Source organism: Micropterus salmoides, unplaced genomic scaffold (genome assembly GCF_014851395.1).
Source record: "Micropterus salmoides isolate LMB-PRFRI ecotype aquatic unplaced genomic scaffold, ASM1485139v1 Ms_hic_scaffold_1, whole genome shotgun sequence".
In the NCBI taxonomy this organism is placed as follows: Eukaryota; Metazoa; Chordata; class Actinopteri; order Centrarchiformes; family Centrarchidae; genus Micropterus; species Micropterus salmoides.
In genome coordinates this window covers 30,620,822-30,637,693 of record NW_024040040.1, presented here as the reverse complement: position 1 = coordinate 30,637,693, position 16,872 = coordinate 30,620,822, and the positions used below count along the sequence as shown (strand labels likewise).

Below are 16,872 nucleotides of genomic sequence, written 5' to 3'. Positions count from 1 at the left end.
GTATGTTGTCTTCTTTTTATCCTGGTTGTTGAATGTTGCCTGTAATTCTGTCACACACCCCTCATCCAGAATCTGTATCGCTCCATTCACTTCAGCCTGCTAACCAAGCTCTACTGCCAAGCTTTACTCACTCAGCTGCATGGGGAACTGAACCCCTAACCCTACGGTATACTGCATCCTTTAACACAGCCTGACAGACAGAAACTGTCACCAGGAGAGACATCATCTTTTTAGGTTTACGATATGATAGAGTTGAGCTACTTTGTATTCTGCAGCAGGGTTTAGAAGCCTTTGAAGAGAAGAGAGGATTTGAATATCATCATGGCCACTATGTGCTGAGCTTTTCCACACATCATCTTTCTTTGGGTTTAATAGAGCGAACACCTCGCACACTGTGCTCAGGTAGGTCCAGTATGTATTGACCTGAAATTACTGCACAGAAAACATATTTTGAATGTTTGCATGTCTAATAATAAAAACAAAACATGTCTGCATTTGCTGCACTTGAAAAAATAAAGTTACTAATTCTGGTTGCATTTTTCTGGTTAAGAAAATTAAAGGTCTTAATAAAGATTGTTGTTAAAGTGGTCATGTAAGCTGATTTTCAAGTTCATCATTTTATTTAGATGTTGTAGGAGAACAGGTTCACATGGTTTAATTTTCAAAAAACACCACATTTAGAACAAAAACACATTGTTGCAGCTCCTCTTTTCAGCCTGTGTTTTGAACGCTCCGTTTTAGCTCTTGAGTGATGCATCTCACTTTCACAAGATCTTTGTTGGGAGTTGCAAATGGCAGTACCTAGTTAAGTTACCAACTTTATGTCCACTGACTGCCTGGAGGGAAGCTAATGTTCATTAGGGAGGGCTGGGGTGAGGGGAGGCAGTGAGCAGATGTTTTGTCACTGGGTGCTTCTCAAGTCTCTTTTTGTCGTTTCCCCGCTCCTTGCTTGAACTGGAAGATGTTCCACACCACCATCTTGCAGACCGTCATACATCACTGCATCCTTCACCGATTGACACACTCCCTTATTGAGTAGCAATCAGTCCAATCAGTAGTATGGTGATTGGACGCTGTAGCTGATCGGACTGATCTGATACATCAGGACAGATGACATTAAACTTGTAAAAGTGTATCACTGCAAAATCTTTTATTTGATTTGTTTTATGATTCACTGTCTTGTTAAAATCTAAGTTCATAATAGGTCTGAACAACAAAAGCCTCACATACAACTTTCTTAATTTATTAGAAAGTTTAGTTTTCGTTCTTTTATTTCTCCCATCAACTTTTAATATGGAGAAAAAAGTCAGAGAGAGTCGGAGAGTCTGTCAGCAAGAAACACATTTTACATAATTTACAGTCATTTCTATTCAGTCACATGTGGGGCTGGTCATTCCTGTGTTTAGTCCAAATTGACGACAATAAAAGATAGTAAACACGTAGCCTAAGGAGTCAGACAAGGTACTAAACTGCACTAAAGTCTCTAATGAAGAAAGCAAAGGAAAATAAAGCCTGCACATCCAGCACATCTCACCGACTTCATCTGACGAAAGCAGCTCCACGAGTAAAATCAGCTGATGAAAGAATGAATCAAAGCTGCTACGCTACAGAAAATCATTGGATTGACGTGATGGAACGCAGGGGTCGACTTGCAAGTGATGTGACTTGCAAATAAACTGTAGTCTTTGCAGTAGGCTAGTGACACCACAATCATATTCTGGGTTAGGCCTATTCAATCACAAATTCACAATCAGAATCAATAAATCTAAATGCAGATATTATAAGCATTGTGCCAGTAGAAATGATCCTGTGCCTCTAAGCAGGACATACAGTAGCCTATAATTAGCCTATTCATGTGCAGGTGTTTGTTAAACAGGTAACAGAGAATCATGCTGCTTTGCACTGATAACTGTGAGACTTTATTAGTACCAACATGGTGCACGTGTGTGCAGACACAAATTCCATCAAAAGTCTCTACAGCTGTTAAAGCCGACTGACTGTGACTGACTGTGAACAGCTGTCACCGTCATCAGAAATGGACGTTGCTTCACATGACGCTTCAGAGGAAAGGACATCTCTTGTCTCTTTTCTCTCCTGGCTTGGTTTCCTTGAGTCTCTCCAGATGAAGGGTGTTCCCTTCTTGTGTCATGAGTTCTATCTCACTCAGGCTCCGCCCTCTACTGGACCCTGTGGTTAATACTCCCTCCAATCACACACTGTGCCCACTGAAATTCACATATCGCTGGTACCGATGTGTGTGTTCACGCTTTATAAACAGTGGTGTGCTCACAGCCTCAACATCCTTTTCTCTTTAGCATATGGTGATCACTCACAGATCTACACCTCCAGCTCCTGGCCCCCCTGCTCAATTGTGGCTAGGAGCTGTTAATAAAACAAGCGGTGTCTGTCATTCTAGATCACAACAGACACAAGGGTCTTTACTCCAAGTACTTCCATGGTCCCCGTAAATACTGGAGGCTTCACACCCATCCTGGATCTGGTTCCACATGTTAACCATCAGGAGGTTGCTGGACCTGGTGCAGCCAGGTGACTGCTTCACCACCATCGACCTAAAAGAAGCGTACTTTCTTGTCGAGTTGGTGCTTAAACAGAACCGCGTTTTGCCTTTCAGGGGACGGCCTCCGAGTACCCCACCTTTGTTCCTAAGAACATCTGGAGCTCATTCAGGTCAAGAACACTCCACGTGTGGTGTCAATGGCACTATTTAGTGGGGTGAGTGTTGAGGAGATCTGTACAGCGGTATCTTGGTCTATGCCTTGCTAATTTGTTTGGTTTTACCTCTGGGATGTTTTGTGGCTCCTCGCTTGCGAGTGCAACTCATGTGGCATCCGTTTTGAGGGACTCCAGATGTTCTTAGGAACAAAGGTTTGAATATGTCAGACCTTGTTTATGATTTGGCAGTGAGTGCACCGCTACTTATACAGCACACATGTATGGGCAGCTTTGTCCAATTGGTTGGTAGTGTTCATGCATGAAAATTGCAGTGGGTGATTGCGTGTGTGTGACTGGAGGAGAGAATCACCCATTGAGTCCAATAGAGGGCTCTGCCTGTACTAATAGAACTTACTAGGGAAGCAACATGAGAAAGCACATTTGTCAAGTTTCGAGAGACATCAGGTTGCACTGTCAACATCCAGCCTCTCTTATCGATTTAACCAACAATGCACAGAGCAAATAAAAGAGAAAAAGACAGTAATTTGGACTGGTAGTGCACAGAAAGTGGTGAAAGGCAATCACAGGCTACAGGAGGTCAAAGCTCAGTCAAGGACAAAGCTCAAGGGTTTGCTTGTCAGAGACCTTTTGGCAGAATGTGTCCATTTCCCTGCTACAGTATAATCAAAGAAACCAGCAGCAGAAACCTTTTTAAACACTGGATTATATGGTAACAAGAATCAGGTGCAGGGTGTTGATCAAGTATTAGCTTTTAAAGAAATAAATCAATACTTATTATCTGTATTATATATAATGACTGCATATTCAATAACATTGATAATAATGGCAGCGTGTAAAGGCCAGCTGATGTAACTTGTAAAGGATGAACTTTAAATTCTGTAAACATAAACAGCATCATGTTCTAACACTGTCTCTGGTTTGCTCTCCCTCTTCTTCTCTGTCACGGTCACGCTCTAATTAAATCAGATGTTGGTATGGTTTGTTTGTTTGAAACAGAGCACATGACCAGTTGGGGTCAGGCCTGTCAGTGCTGGATAGCTGATTGTCCAGTTAGATAAAAGGGAGGGGCATACGGGGCAGTAGGAGGCTGACACCACCCACAGTACATGGGCAGGATGATCACCTGACAGCCCTTGCAAAGAGAGAGGAGTGATGTGGATGGACTAGTACAGGCTTGTAAACAGATCGCTTTGTTAACGTGTATTTGGAACAATATATTTGGAGGTCATCTGATATAAAACAGACAAATCTCTGTACCAGTCACTGCCACCAAGCTGCAGCATGAAGCCAATTTCAAGAGAAGGCAAGGCTGCCCTCTAGTGGACAAATGTTATTCCAACAACGTTAAACACTGTCCAGAATACTTTCTCAAACTGTGTTCCTGAAAGTTTGTTTATTTTAACAGGAGCTTCAGTCTGCAAATCACTAAAACTATAATGAGGATCTACTGCAGTGTTTTCAACCTTTTTTTTAATTTTATTTGTGACCCTTTTTAATATAAAGTCCTTGTGGCCTCTCGTCATAGATTGCATGTGCATTGTGAAAAGTTCAACTGAAGAGTAATTTGCCTTCTCAAATTGTTTCATATTAAAAGTAAAATACAGTGTGTCACAAGAAAGATTAGGAAAAAAATCCTATTTAATAAACCTCTTCTCAATCATCTCACAAACCATTGGGGTTCTGATCCCCAGGTTGGGAACCTCTGCTGTATGCAAAAACCTTGCCATAGAAGGTACAGAGGGAAAAGGACATTCCTTGGATAGATTCTATACTAATCTTAAAAATCTGCAAGTCCGTTTAAAATGTTTTCAAATTCATGAGGAAGTGATTCGAGTAATATTTAAGTATTAATAGAAGAATAATTACCTTATGAATCGGCCAGTGTCTTGGCCAGACACCAGTGCACACCCCATACCATGGTTCATGCTGGACGTCCCTATGGACTGAGCTATAGCCACCCCTTACTAAAGTGGAATAAATTCTACCCTGCCCCAAGTTTGCTTTAAAGGGGCTATATCTAGTTTTCTGTAGCCACTAGCAGTAGGGTTTCAAATTGCAACCACTACCTTACCAAGCATGTGTTCGTGCGCAAACTCATGAGCGAGGGGATTCCAACACAGAGGCGTGAATCTCAGTCGCTACACTCACAGACTCAGAGGCTTGTTCCCGGTGAGTCTGTGAGGGCTATTCAAACATTCGGGCCCTTCATTGCATCGGCCATGAAGAAAGTAAAAAAGGTCAACTAAAAAATCTTCAGCTTCACACAACATGCTGGAAACTCAGGTAAACTCCCACTGCAATGTTACAGTAATATGTTTATCAGCTTGACGTTGAACTGGGTTCTTTCTCTGTGGTGTTGTTTTGCACAGTTATGTTGCATTATTGTAAATTATGTGGGTCACGTTAGTTACAGCGACTGAGACGGTGGATAAGCTGTGTACCTGAGTATCAGTAAAATGACAATAAATCTAAATTGAACTTTACAAAGCAAACAATGGCAGATCCATGATAACGTAGCTGGCTGTCCCTGCCTCGCGTCACTGTAGGCTAGTATAAACAAATCGCTCCACATTTGCTTTGTACCGTTACATCATTTCTTACAAGCTACAATCAACACTTTGACATAATACCAGTACATAGGATAGTAATATGGATCATGTTAGCTGGTGAAGTAATGTGGCAAGCCGGATAACGTTAGCAACTGGTCAGCCTTAGCTGTAGCGTCGCCACCCGTCACGGTTTTCCAGGGATTAAAGTAGAATTTCCTGGTTTCAAATTAAACCGTTTCCTTCTACTGTTACTGTGTTTTCTTCCTGGTTGTCTACATCCAATTCTGTGTCCGTAGACGGGTAAAAACGGGTAAAACAGTGGATTGGCCCATGCCATGTGTTTACTTTTATTTGATTGGTAGCAGAAATACAAAGCTCAACTTATCGCCTATGGCTTAGCAACTGTCCGTGCTGTCTGTCGGTCGCGCGAAATCCACACATCCAGGATGAAACAGTGTGAGTGCAGTTGCTAGCTAGCACTAAGCTTTACTTAGTCAGTTTTGTGAAATGGGGGGAGAGACGGATGAGGAGGATAACACAACAAAGTCGGATGAGCCACCAGTGTCAAAGAAAAAACGATTTATAACCTACAACTCAGACTGGGCAAAAACAGACAACTTTTCTTTATGGGTAAGGCCCACCCAAGGAGACCTGTTCTCCGCTAACCTGTGTTTTGTGTCCTGACAAAATTTCAGTTAAATATGAAGGAAAAACAGCGCTGGAAAATCATGCAAAAACAAAGAAGCACCAGAGTTTTGCATTCAGCAAACGCAAAAATCTAGCCATTGCAACGTTTATGACAAAGAAAGGTTCACCAGAGGAAGACAGGATAGCAGTAGCGGAGCTTAGCAGTGTATACCACAGAGTGCTTCGCGGCCACAGCTACTTATCTACAGATTGTAGTGATAAAGCGCAAAAATCAAGTCCACAAGACTCAAGTATTGCCACAAAAATGTTATGTGGAAGAACAAAAAGCGAAGCTTTAGTTCAAAACGTCGTAGCACCTTACAGCCAGGAGCGTTTAGCTACAGAACTGAAACATACCCCATATTTTTCTGTCTGCTCTGATGCGCCAAACTATATCCATACATAGTAAAATATTTCCACAAAAGACGAGGGTGTTAAAATGCTATTAGAATTTTGGAAAAAATTGTGGATATCTCAGAAACAAATGGCTTGTGTGTCCGCCAGATCAGTGCATATGGTGCTGACAGTGCATCTGTAAATTTTGGCAAGCATAATTCTGTTTATCAAAAACTGAATGAAGTCAGTCCACACATCGTAAATTGCAACTGCAAATGCCACTTGATCCACAACACCCTGAAAAACGCAAACAGAATTCTCAGCGCTGCAGGTTATGATGTTGAATCCATTGTCCTAAAAATCTACAGTGAATTCTCACGCTCAGCCAAAAAAGTAGAATCTCTGAAAGAGTTTTGCGAGTTTACTTCAGTACAGTAAAAAGAGATACTGAGGCATGTACCGACCCGTTGGTTATCTCTATTGCCTAGAATTCATTGGACCCTGGAGTGTTGACCTACCCTCAAGTGTTATTTTTTGTCACTGGGAAAGAAAGAATTGTCCTGACATTATCTGGAAGGTTGTATGCAGAAGTGGTGCTGATGCTGCCGACAGCAATGATGAGGATGATGTGACAGTGTCTGAAATGTTTCCAATTGCTCATGCACAATGTACCGCAAGAATTTGACGGCGCATTTCAGAAGTTGTGCTATCCTACTGGATGTTCACGGAGTAATTAGCTGATTACGCAGCCGAAAACAAAGCAAGCATTCCGAAAGTGCAAGAGACCAAACGAAATTTGCAACACTGGTTGACAGCTTCTTTGAAAAGGCTGTTCAATACCTGCAGTGATGTTTCCTGTCCGTTTCCTGACTCTGGAAATGTACAAGTCCTGAATGGAGGGCAGGTTGGCAGATGATCTTTTCTACAGTCCTGACTGTCCGTTGTAGTCTGCTCCTGTCCTTTTTGGTGGCAGATCCAAACCAGACAGTGATGGAGGTGCAGAGGACAGATTGGATGATGGCTGTGTAGAACTGGATCAGCAGCTCCTTAGGCAGGTTGAGCTTCCTCTGCTGGGCCTTCTTGATGATGGTGTCAGTGTTGGGCTCCCACTTCAGCTCCTGGGATATAGGGGAACCCAGAAACTTGAAGGATTCCACAGCAGACACAGGGCTGTTGAGTATGGTGATGGGGTGCAGAGTGGGGGGGCTCCTCCTGAAGTCCACAGTCATCTCCACAGTTTTGAGCGTGTTAAGCTCCAGGTTGTTCTGACCGCACCAGAGAGCCAGCTGATCAACCTCCCGTCTGTAGGCCGACTCGTCACCGTCCCGGATGAGGCCAATGACGTCGTGTCGTCAGCAAACTTCAGGAGTTTGACAGATGGGTCTCCTGAGGTGCAGTCGTTGGTGTAGAGGGAGAAGAGCAGTGTGGAGAGCACACACCCCTGGGATGGCACCAGTGCTGATAGTCCGGGTGCTGGATGTGATATTCCCCAGCTTCACCTGCTGACTCCTGTCAGTCAGGAAGTCTGTGATCCACTGACAGGTGGAGGCTGGCACAGTAAGCTGGGTGAGTTTGGGGCTGAGGATGTCCGGGATGATGGTGTTGAACGCCGAGCTGAAGTCCACGAACAGGATCCTAGCATATGTCCCTGGAGAGTCGAGGTGTTGCAGGATGTGATGCAGACCCAAGTTGACAGCATCATCCACTGACCTGTTAGCCCTGTAGGCAAACTGCAGGGGGTCCAGCAATGGGCCTGTAATGTCCTTCAGGTGGGCCAACACCAGTCGTTCAAAGGACTTCATGACTACAGATGTCAGGGCGACGGGCCTGTAGTCATTTAGTCCAGAGATGGAGGGTTTTTTTGGGACCGAGATGACTGTGGAGCGTTTGAAGCAGGAGGGAACTTCACACAGCTCCAGTGATCTGTTGAAGATCTGAGTGAAGACTGGGGCCAGCTGGTCCACACAGATTTTCAGGCATGATGGTGAAACACTGCCAGGAGCCTTCCTGATCTTCTGCCTCTGGAAGAGGTGGCTCACATCCTCTTCACAGATCTTGAGTGCAGGTGAGAGGTCAGAGGGGGAAGGTGACTGTTTGAAGATGGTGTTGGAGTGGGGGAGAGGTCCAGTAGGATGAAAGCCAACTCTGCCAAAACAAAATGGAGATCTCTCCATTACACAAGACTTTCTGGAGTTGACCAAAGTTTTTACCAAATGTTGATTTGATTGTCATTTGGCCTGACGGGCTTCAGCACATAAAACTTTATTGTTGTTTTTTATCCTTACATGGAGTTTGTGTTGTGCTGGGAAACGGTCATTTTTTGGTATTAGCGGATTCTATTTTGTTAGCTGCGGTGTTGCTGTTGTGTTTACAGTTTACAATCAATAGGCAAGAGGCTTGGGGGTGCGCATGCAGAAAACCCAACCCAATTCCTTCACATTGCAGAATTGTGGCTGTTCCAAGGGACAGAGAAAGCAGGTGTGTGGTTAATTTTTATGTCAGCTTACAGTCTGTTGACAAATAGGCAGAAAAAAAGTTAAACTACATTAAGAACTACATAGTCCCTTTAAAGGTTCTGTGTGTGAGTTTAGTAACATCTAGTGGTGAGGGTTGTGAATTACAACAAATTGCAAAAAAAAAAAATGTTATTGTGAATATTATTGTTACTTGTTCATTAAACAACAGCCACATCAAGAAATGAAGCGCTACATGATGTCTCATACTCCTGTAATACAGTATTTTACTGTACTGTCATCATGCGTAAAGGGTTGTCTTATCTGGACTAACATAGCAAAGTAAATGAAGAACATCTCAAAAACTATCACATCTAGTGTATAAAGTATGAGCACTGACAGATAACAGGAAAATGTAAACCTCACTGTTTCTGTACCACAGTCCATTATAAACCACATAATACATGAAGTTTACAAAGGCATTGGCTGGTGAGAATCAAGGCTCCTCTCGCTTTGCTTAATTAATTAGATAAGCAATCTGAAAATCTTACCAAAATGTTTTTTTTTATTTTTTTAAATACAACAGAAACACAAAGTAGTACTGACAGCCATAATTTAAGCTTGTGGTAAAATGGTGCCATGTTTTTATTGGGCATTTAGCATGTGAAAGTACAAATTACACGATTGTGTGTACAGTAGCGAACCAATATACATTTAGTGCAAATGCTGAATGTAGATTATTGGTCACTTGATAGGCACACGGTCATGTTATCGTATCACCATTAGCAGTAAAAAGAAATATATATTTTCCACCAGGGCAGTAAAATGTGATGTGTGCTGTTACTATTTTATTGGCAATAATATTCATCAGCTGATTGTCCCAGGAAGGTAAAGGCACATATCTGTCCATGTAGCAAAGCCATAACAGAGCTCTAGAATAACTACGTGAAATTACAATCCAACTAACCTTACATATTTTTTCTACCAGGGCAGTAAAAGTTTAGCTGTCTGAGCTGAGCTTCTATGCTGTAAGCTACCGTTTTACTGCCAATTAGTGATCAGCTGATTGTCTCATGAACATAAGGCAAAGCCAAAACAGAGTGCTGGAGAGAGAAAGTCACCATGAAACTAATCCAACTATTTATTTTACACCACAAGCCAAAGCACAGCCATGAAATTAATCTAATGACATGTTTTTTTCTACCAGGGCAGTAAAAGTTTAGCTGGCTAATGGCTTTCATGCTGTAAGCTAACTTTATCTTTTATTGCCAATTACTGATCAGCTGATTGTCTCTCTAAGTAACCAGCAAAGCCAAACCACAAGCAGGAGAATTAATCCAACTACATATTTTACACCATGGGAAACACCTCACTTCTCTCTGTGATTACATCTTAATACATCTATCAGAGCCTTCCATCTGGGAAAATCCACACAGATTATATCTGTGATTTCTGCTGTCAGCTGTCTGTATCTGTCCCAACTCGGTCTGGCTTCATCAGATGAGGATCCGCAGGCTGTCGGCTCTCGTGCTAATTAACGCAGTTGCTCGTCCTCCATTTGTCCAAATGTCACTTCTCTTCTTACTTCTAATAAACCAGAAGACTACTCAGAGACTGTTTATTTATTATTATGATTTCCGCTTCTTCATAAGCATTCAATGTTGTGAGGGGCCTCTAACATACATAACGGTTCATTATGAAAGGTCTTTATACACCACTGAAAACATAGTTATGGATGTTAGATTGCATTTCTGTCAATAAATCCTCAGAAATATTACACACTGAACCTTTAAGTCAGTTAGTTTGTATAGCTATTTAAACACAGATTTGTTTAGTAATATGCAGCATGCAAGCATAATATCAGGGCCTCAATAAAGGTTATTTTTGTATTAATTTGTTCAGTACTATTGTTTGACCAAATACCTGCAAAACTAATAACATTCCCATCAGCTAAGTAGCAAATGTTTGCAAGATAACAAGCTCAAATAAGATAGTGCACATGGTAAACATACTGCTAACCATCAGCATGTTGACACTGTCATAAGCATGTTTGCAATCAGACGTTTTAGCATTTAGCTCAAAGCACTGCTGAGTACACCCTCAGGGTTGCTAGTATAGCTGTAGACTCTTGTTTTACACAGACCTCATGTAACACCCTTTGATTAATAAATACTAACATAAAGAAAGACACATTTCTTCGAAGTAAATAATGATAAAACTAAAAAGCTTCTCAAATGATGACTGGTGTAACTGGTGTATGACTAGAATTTGGACGCAGACAGGTTTTGGTTTATTTCAGAACTTTTAATAATCACTCAGAGAGGCACAAATATAATTTACAGGGGTACCTACCCTCTATATGTGCACCCACAAGTGACTTCCTGTTCCAGCCTGCCAGCTGACTGGCAAACAGCTTCACCCTACAACAATATGCACAGGAAAATACACACTCACATACAATTCTGCTGGTCCTCTCACATAGCAGAGGCTTTTTTCCTTTCATGTAACATCACTTCTGAAAGAGAGATGTGATTGAGCAAGTTATTTCTTCAGCCGTGCCTCAGTGACACTTTGAGGTAGATAACATTCTCCAGTCACCTCAAACATAAGAGCTGTAAAACACACACTGCTGACAATCCTGTTTACCTCCAGTAACTTTTTTCTTTCTATTTAGCATCATCTGCTTAAAGATTCGTGGTATTTATGTATGCACAGATACAGCTATTCAGCTCAGTAACAAATACACTTCTTCATAATCATATTACTTTCACTGTTTTTAAACTTCTTAAAACTGGACAATTTACGTTTGTTTATACAGAATTAGGTTTCTACGCCCTAAGTGGCCATCCATTCAAATATTTATTTTATCTATTTTCCTGTGATAACAGGATAATTATCTCGTGATCTCGATAACAAATGTTGTTTTCCCGTGATAACGGGATAATTTTCTTGTGATCTCGAGATAACGAAACAGTAGTTTAACACAGTGGTTTAATGGTAATTTCAGTAAGAATATCAGTGTCACTGGTTATCTCATTTGGTAGAGCACAGGAATCTTGGATTTGTGGGTTTGATCCTCACTGAACATGAACTTTTTTTATTTTATTTTTTTCATAATCTCTTCAACAAATTTCTTATGGAGAGACTGTTTCACATGCTCACTTTGTGCATCGCGGTGATTGGTCCACATCCATCAACCCATGGACTTTTCATTTCACCATCATTCCCAGACAGAGGAAATTCCTGTGCTTCTCATTCAGGGAAATCCATTTAATGTTACACATTTCCTGACAGCTATTTTGGAACCTTTGAAATATTTCTTCATAACAACTTTGTTGAAGTGGATACTAAAAAACACAAAAGAAGAAAAAAAAGTTGTTGAAAGTGAGAGTTGAACCCACAATCCTTGGATTATGAGTCTTGCACACAACCAACTGAACTAACTTGGGAAGTAGTTTGAAATTATCCTATAGAAATGCACCGGCCGACCCCTGTATTCAGCTATGGTTTGTTATCTCGAGATCATGAGAAAATTTTTCCATTATCACGGGAAAACGGAGTAAAAGAAATATTTGAATAGATGGATTCCATTTCATAGGTTTCACTTTTGGTGGCTAAAACATAAAACTGAACAAGGAAACCGGAACAGTTTGAATTTGTCTCAAGTTTCTTAATACTTTCAGTCCAGGGTGCCACTGTATCCTGAGGGTTTTTAGTCCTGTGTGTTGTGCTTATTGTGTTTCTGGTGGGTTTGAACAAAACACAAAAACCTGACTGCTGCCATCTTCACAAACACAACGTCTCTGTTTCCTTCCTTAAAAATCACACTGAAAATTAACACTTAAAGTAACAGAAGATCAATTATAATGCAACAAACACTACAGAGACCATAACTATATAGTTACATAGGTATACATCAACAACTGAACAAAACACAAGAAAACACAAGAAAACATGAATATTGCATAACTGCACATTCCCCTGCAAAGAACTGCAGGAAAATACCACTTTCTGCTTTACATAATACTGGACAGCTAATTTGGAAAAGAAACTGCGGAGGTACTTTGCTTTTCTCCTCTGACAAAAAGTCTTTCTTTTTGCAGCAGTTAGCCCATGTTAGATGGGCTGGAAATTGAACAATTAGTTGTATTTGCTCAGTTGTTCAAATACAGAATTTGAAAAGAAATGGGCAGGTACGAGTACCACAATTATAAATAAAGGATTTCCAAAGATTAGAGCTTGTCATTGTAAAAAGCAGTAGCTATTATATGAACATGCTCTGACATCCATTTATAATACGTCCACAGCTGCTTTTGTAGTCATTTTGGCACTTTTTTTCTCCTACACATGCTCATAACAACTCATCTACTCAGTCTGGGACTCAAATCCTAAATATTTATGTTTGGTAAAATATTATAAAAACAACATTGAAGTATTACATAGTATGGAATTACTTGCTGTCTGCATCCTTTTCCATGACCTCGGGAGGTCATTTATCTCAGAATATAGTGGGGTATTGACCAGTAGAAAGTGTCACTGTAGGCGATAGTGCAAAATGAATTAAGTGCTGAAAAAAAGGTAGTGCAAAGTCAACAGCACTGTAACTACGTCGATATGGGAAAATTATACATATATATAATTCACACGCGTCACATTGTGCTTTTACATTTTAAAAAGTATACTTTGTTAAATGGCAAATTAAATATTTAATGTGTGAGCAGATTAGCCAGTCTACTATTTCATTAACCTACTACATGCTGTCAAACAGCCCGTGGATCAAAACAATTTAGTTGTTCCAAACTGAGAACTACTTCAGACACCATAAATATGTATACATATTTAATATGTCATCCTACAAAGCTTACAATTACAAAGCTTACTAAAACATTAACTATGGCTTTCCCTATTAAAACAATAAAGCTCTTTAAGTGTGGGACATGTTGACCAATGGTCAAGTATCAGTAAATGATATCTGAAATGCTTCCACCCACCTAACAGATGGTGAGATAAAATCTGGTGCACATTCAGTGTCCTCCCAGCCGGTCCTTCACCATAAATGACAAGGTGAACAACCACAGAACACTACAACTACAAATGCTGCTCGATGTCAGACCTTTTCAGCATTGATCACAGTTTTGCCCCTACTTTAGTTCAGACTGAAACCACTTTTTGTAAATGAAAACATTAGTACAGATCACCAAACTGTATTTGTATTGAAAATTCAGTATGTGTTGTTATGAGTAAGCTTCCTACACTGAGGGGCGAATTCTAACCCTAACCTGCAAAAGGATTACATGGTCACTAACCCTGAACAAATAAGACAAAAAGAAAATTCTAAAAGCACCTGCAAAGGGTGAAATTCACCCTAACTGTGCTGCCAGTCATATAGTATCTTGGTGCACCGGTGCTATGTGCACATATTTCAATAAAGTAATATTCCTACATTTGGCCCGAAATTTGCCCCTTTTATGCAAATTAGCCTCACTGAAAAAAAAGTCCAATACCTAATATCTACCACAAGGAAATGAAACGATGATTACACACTGTAACAGACCAGCACAGAGCAGAGTAGAGAAAACAGATGCAGGAGGGGGAGTGCAGTTAAAACATCCCAAACAACTCTGACAAAACACCCAATCTAGAGTGAGTCAGAAAAACTAGAGATATCCTGCAGATAAAAATAAATGAAAGAGCAGAGGGAGTTAATGGATAATCAGAATAGTTATAATTCTAATTAGAATACATTCTCTTTCAAATCAAACATTTTAAGAGTTTAAAGTTTTTATCTTACAGCTACATTTGTAAAAATATCTTACTCAAATGCTTAATCATGCCGTGTGATATGCTACAGGCATTCAGAACACCTTAAAGGGACAGTAAGTGATTGTAATCCAGTACACTTTTTGTTAAATTGAGCGAATATTTCCTTATGACTTGCTAGCTCTCAGTTTTATGTATGCTCTGAAAAAACATGTGGTTGTCCTACACAGCCCTGGCTCTGTAAATGGAAGACAAAAAACATGGTGTGGATGTTCCCCACAACATTATTCCAGCCAATCAGCAACAGTTAGTGCTCATGTACAGGAGTGATGGGGGGAGGGCACTGAGAGAGAGAGTTCTTTACATCGCACATTGGAACGTGCTGGACTCCAGGCACTGTGAAGAAGGAGAGATGGTTGAGAAACAGCCAAAGAGGAAAAGGTCTGAAGAGTATAAACAGAAGAATGTTATATGACCAGGCAAGGGCCTAGGTGTTTTAACAGTGTTGAAACCGTCATGATTTGAAATTGGGGAGCGTAGCTTCTGAGGGAGCACTAAAGGAGGGAGGATTTGTTTGGCAGTTGAGCTCGAATATCAACAGTCCTTCTGCAGAATCACTTACTTCCCCTTTAAGAACATATATTACTGGGATGCAAAACAAGGGAAAATTGCTCTCAGTTGCATAACTTTATGGGTGTATTTCAGCCGAATTGTCATTACCACAATATCTTTTGTGAATTGCACGTTTAGACAGGGCAGATAGCGTTTGCAAGAGACACACCTTTCATGGTGCTATCAGCAGCCATTCTTTCCTTTCTTTGTGAATTCGCCCCTGAGTTCAAAGCCATTCTGTAACTTGTCATCTCTGTGCATGTTTTTCTCAGGTCCAGCAAACGTCTCGGCATCTCCCAGAATTGAGACAACATGAAAGACTACGTGGCTCATATCAACAGCACACATTCAGTGTTTTAGGGCCATTGTAGATGAATGAATAATAATAATTATGGAGCCATGAGAGGAGGTAATATTCAGAAAAAAATGGTAAATTTGTGAGAAAAATACTTAAAATGGTGTTGTTATTCATTCATTAAAAATACAAGACAAAGACAATAGGAGAAGAAGTGGAGCTTTCAGACAGTTAGGTAGATACGAGGGACTGCAACAAAGCCACTTGATCAGTGACATCTTCTGCAGTTTGTTATGCTTGTGTCCTCCAGCTTTGGTCAGAAGGAAGTATCTCATAATACTGGTTGGTGAGTTTTTTTTCTTGTAAAATATCCATGATTTTTTATCATAAATTTAATTTATGAAATTCTCGGAATATTACCCCCCTCCCCCGGCAACGTAATCTTTCTTTTGTTATAACTACAATGGCCCTAATACTCCGTTCTACTTATCTTAGACACTGAGTGCCAGTAACTTGACAACATCTACACGTGAGGGAACGAAAATAAAAATGTAACAGAACACAACAAAACAATGTCTTCAGTGTTAAATGAACAAAATAAAGTGTCCCTATCTTCCATGTGCAGGGGTACTGTGGACCAGCATGGACACACATTGTGCTTGTACTCTGTCAGTCAACTGATTCAATGCTGTTTCCTTCATCCTGAGGTCCTTCAGACCATCTGTCACAAGCGGTCCTGCCTTTCAACAAACCCCGCCCTTCATAAAAAACAATTTAGGCTTCTTCAACGAAAATGCCGGCTGTTTCCATGGAAGCAGCTTATGTGTGCAGGGTGGGGTGTGAGACTTCTTTTTAAGAGTAGATGGTGATGACTTCACGGCCACCGCCTCGCACCAGCAGGACCCGGTTCAGACCCTCAAGGAGAACCTCCAGGAACTCCATGTCTGAGAAGAGAGCAGTCAAGGTATAAAACATACAGGGACACAAACAGAGACAGGACTGTACCGTATTAGTACAACTCTGGCAAAACTCTTCATCCATCCAAGTGAATGAACTGGAATGGTAATAAAACTTGCCTTATTACCTATTACTTATTGCATCTTTAGCTAATAATTCTCTGTAAGTTCATTACTACAAGCAACCCCTTCCACATTGTATTTAAATTGGCATTTGCTACATTAGCCGTGTTTACATTATAAAAGACTGATGGAAATGGCAAAAATCTGAAAAACTTTCTCAATTCATCAAAAAGTTTTTTATGCTTACTTGAAGTGGGTTTTGCCTTTTTTTAAAAAGAGCTATTCACAGATGCAAACAATTTTACCGCATAAGTTCTGATGTAGTGAACTTTTAACTCTAACCTTCCTTTTTTCTCTGAGATCCTTGCACAAGCAGTTGCCAATCAGTCCTGTGACATTCTACATAGCAATAGTTTATTTGACGATTTTCAGTCAGGATATAGAGTTCATCATAGCACAGACAACTC

The 16,872-nt window shown here is 40.6% G+C and overlaps 1 protein-coding gene across 4 annotated transcripts in view; it reads right to left on the bottom strand.

Moving 5' to 3' along the window:
* Window positions 1-11,002: 11,002 nt before the first annotated feature.
* Window positions 11,003-16,872, bottom strand: part of slc12a7b (solute carrier family 12 member 7b) — a 61,122-nt gene continuing 55,252 nt past the window's right edge. For all 4 annotated transcript variants that reach the window (XM_038723782.1, XM_038723776.1, XM_038723797.1 and 1 more), the window contains one exon: window positions 11,003-16,330. In XM_038723782.1, coding sequence (XP_038579710.1) covers window positions 16,239-16,330 — 92 coding nt within the window. In that variant the 3' untranslated portion in view covers window positions 11,003-16,238. The remainder of the gene's footprint in view (window positions 16,331-16,872) is intronic.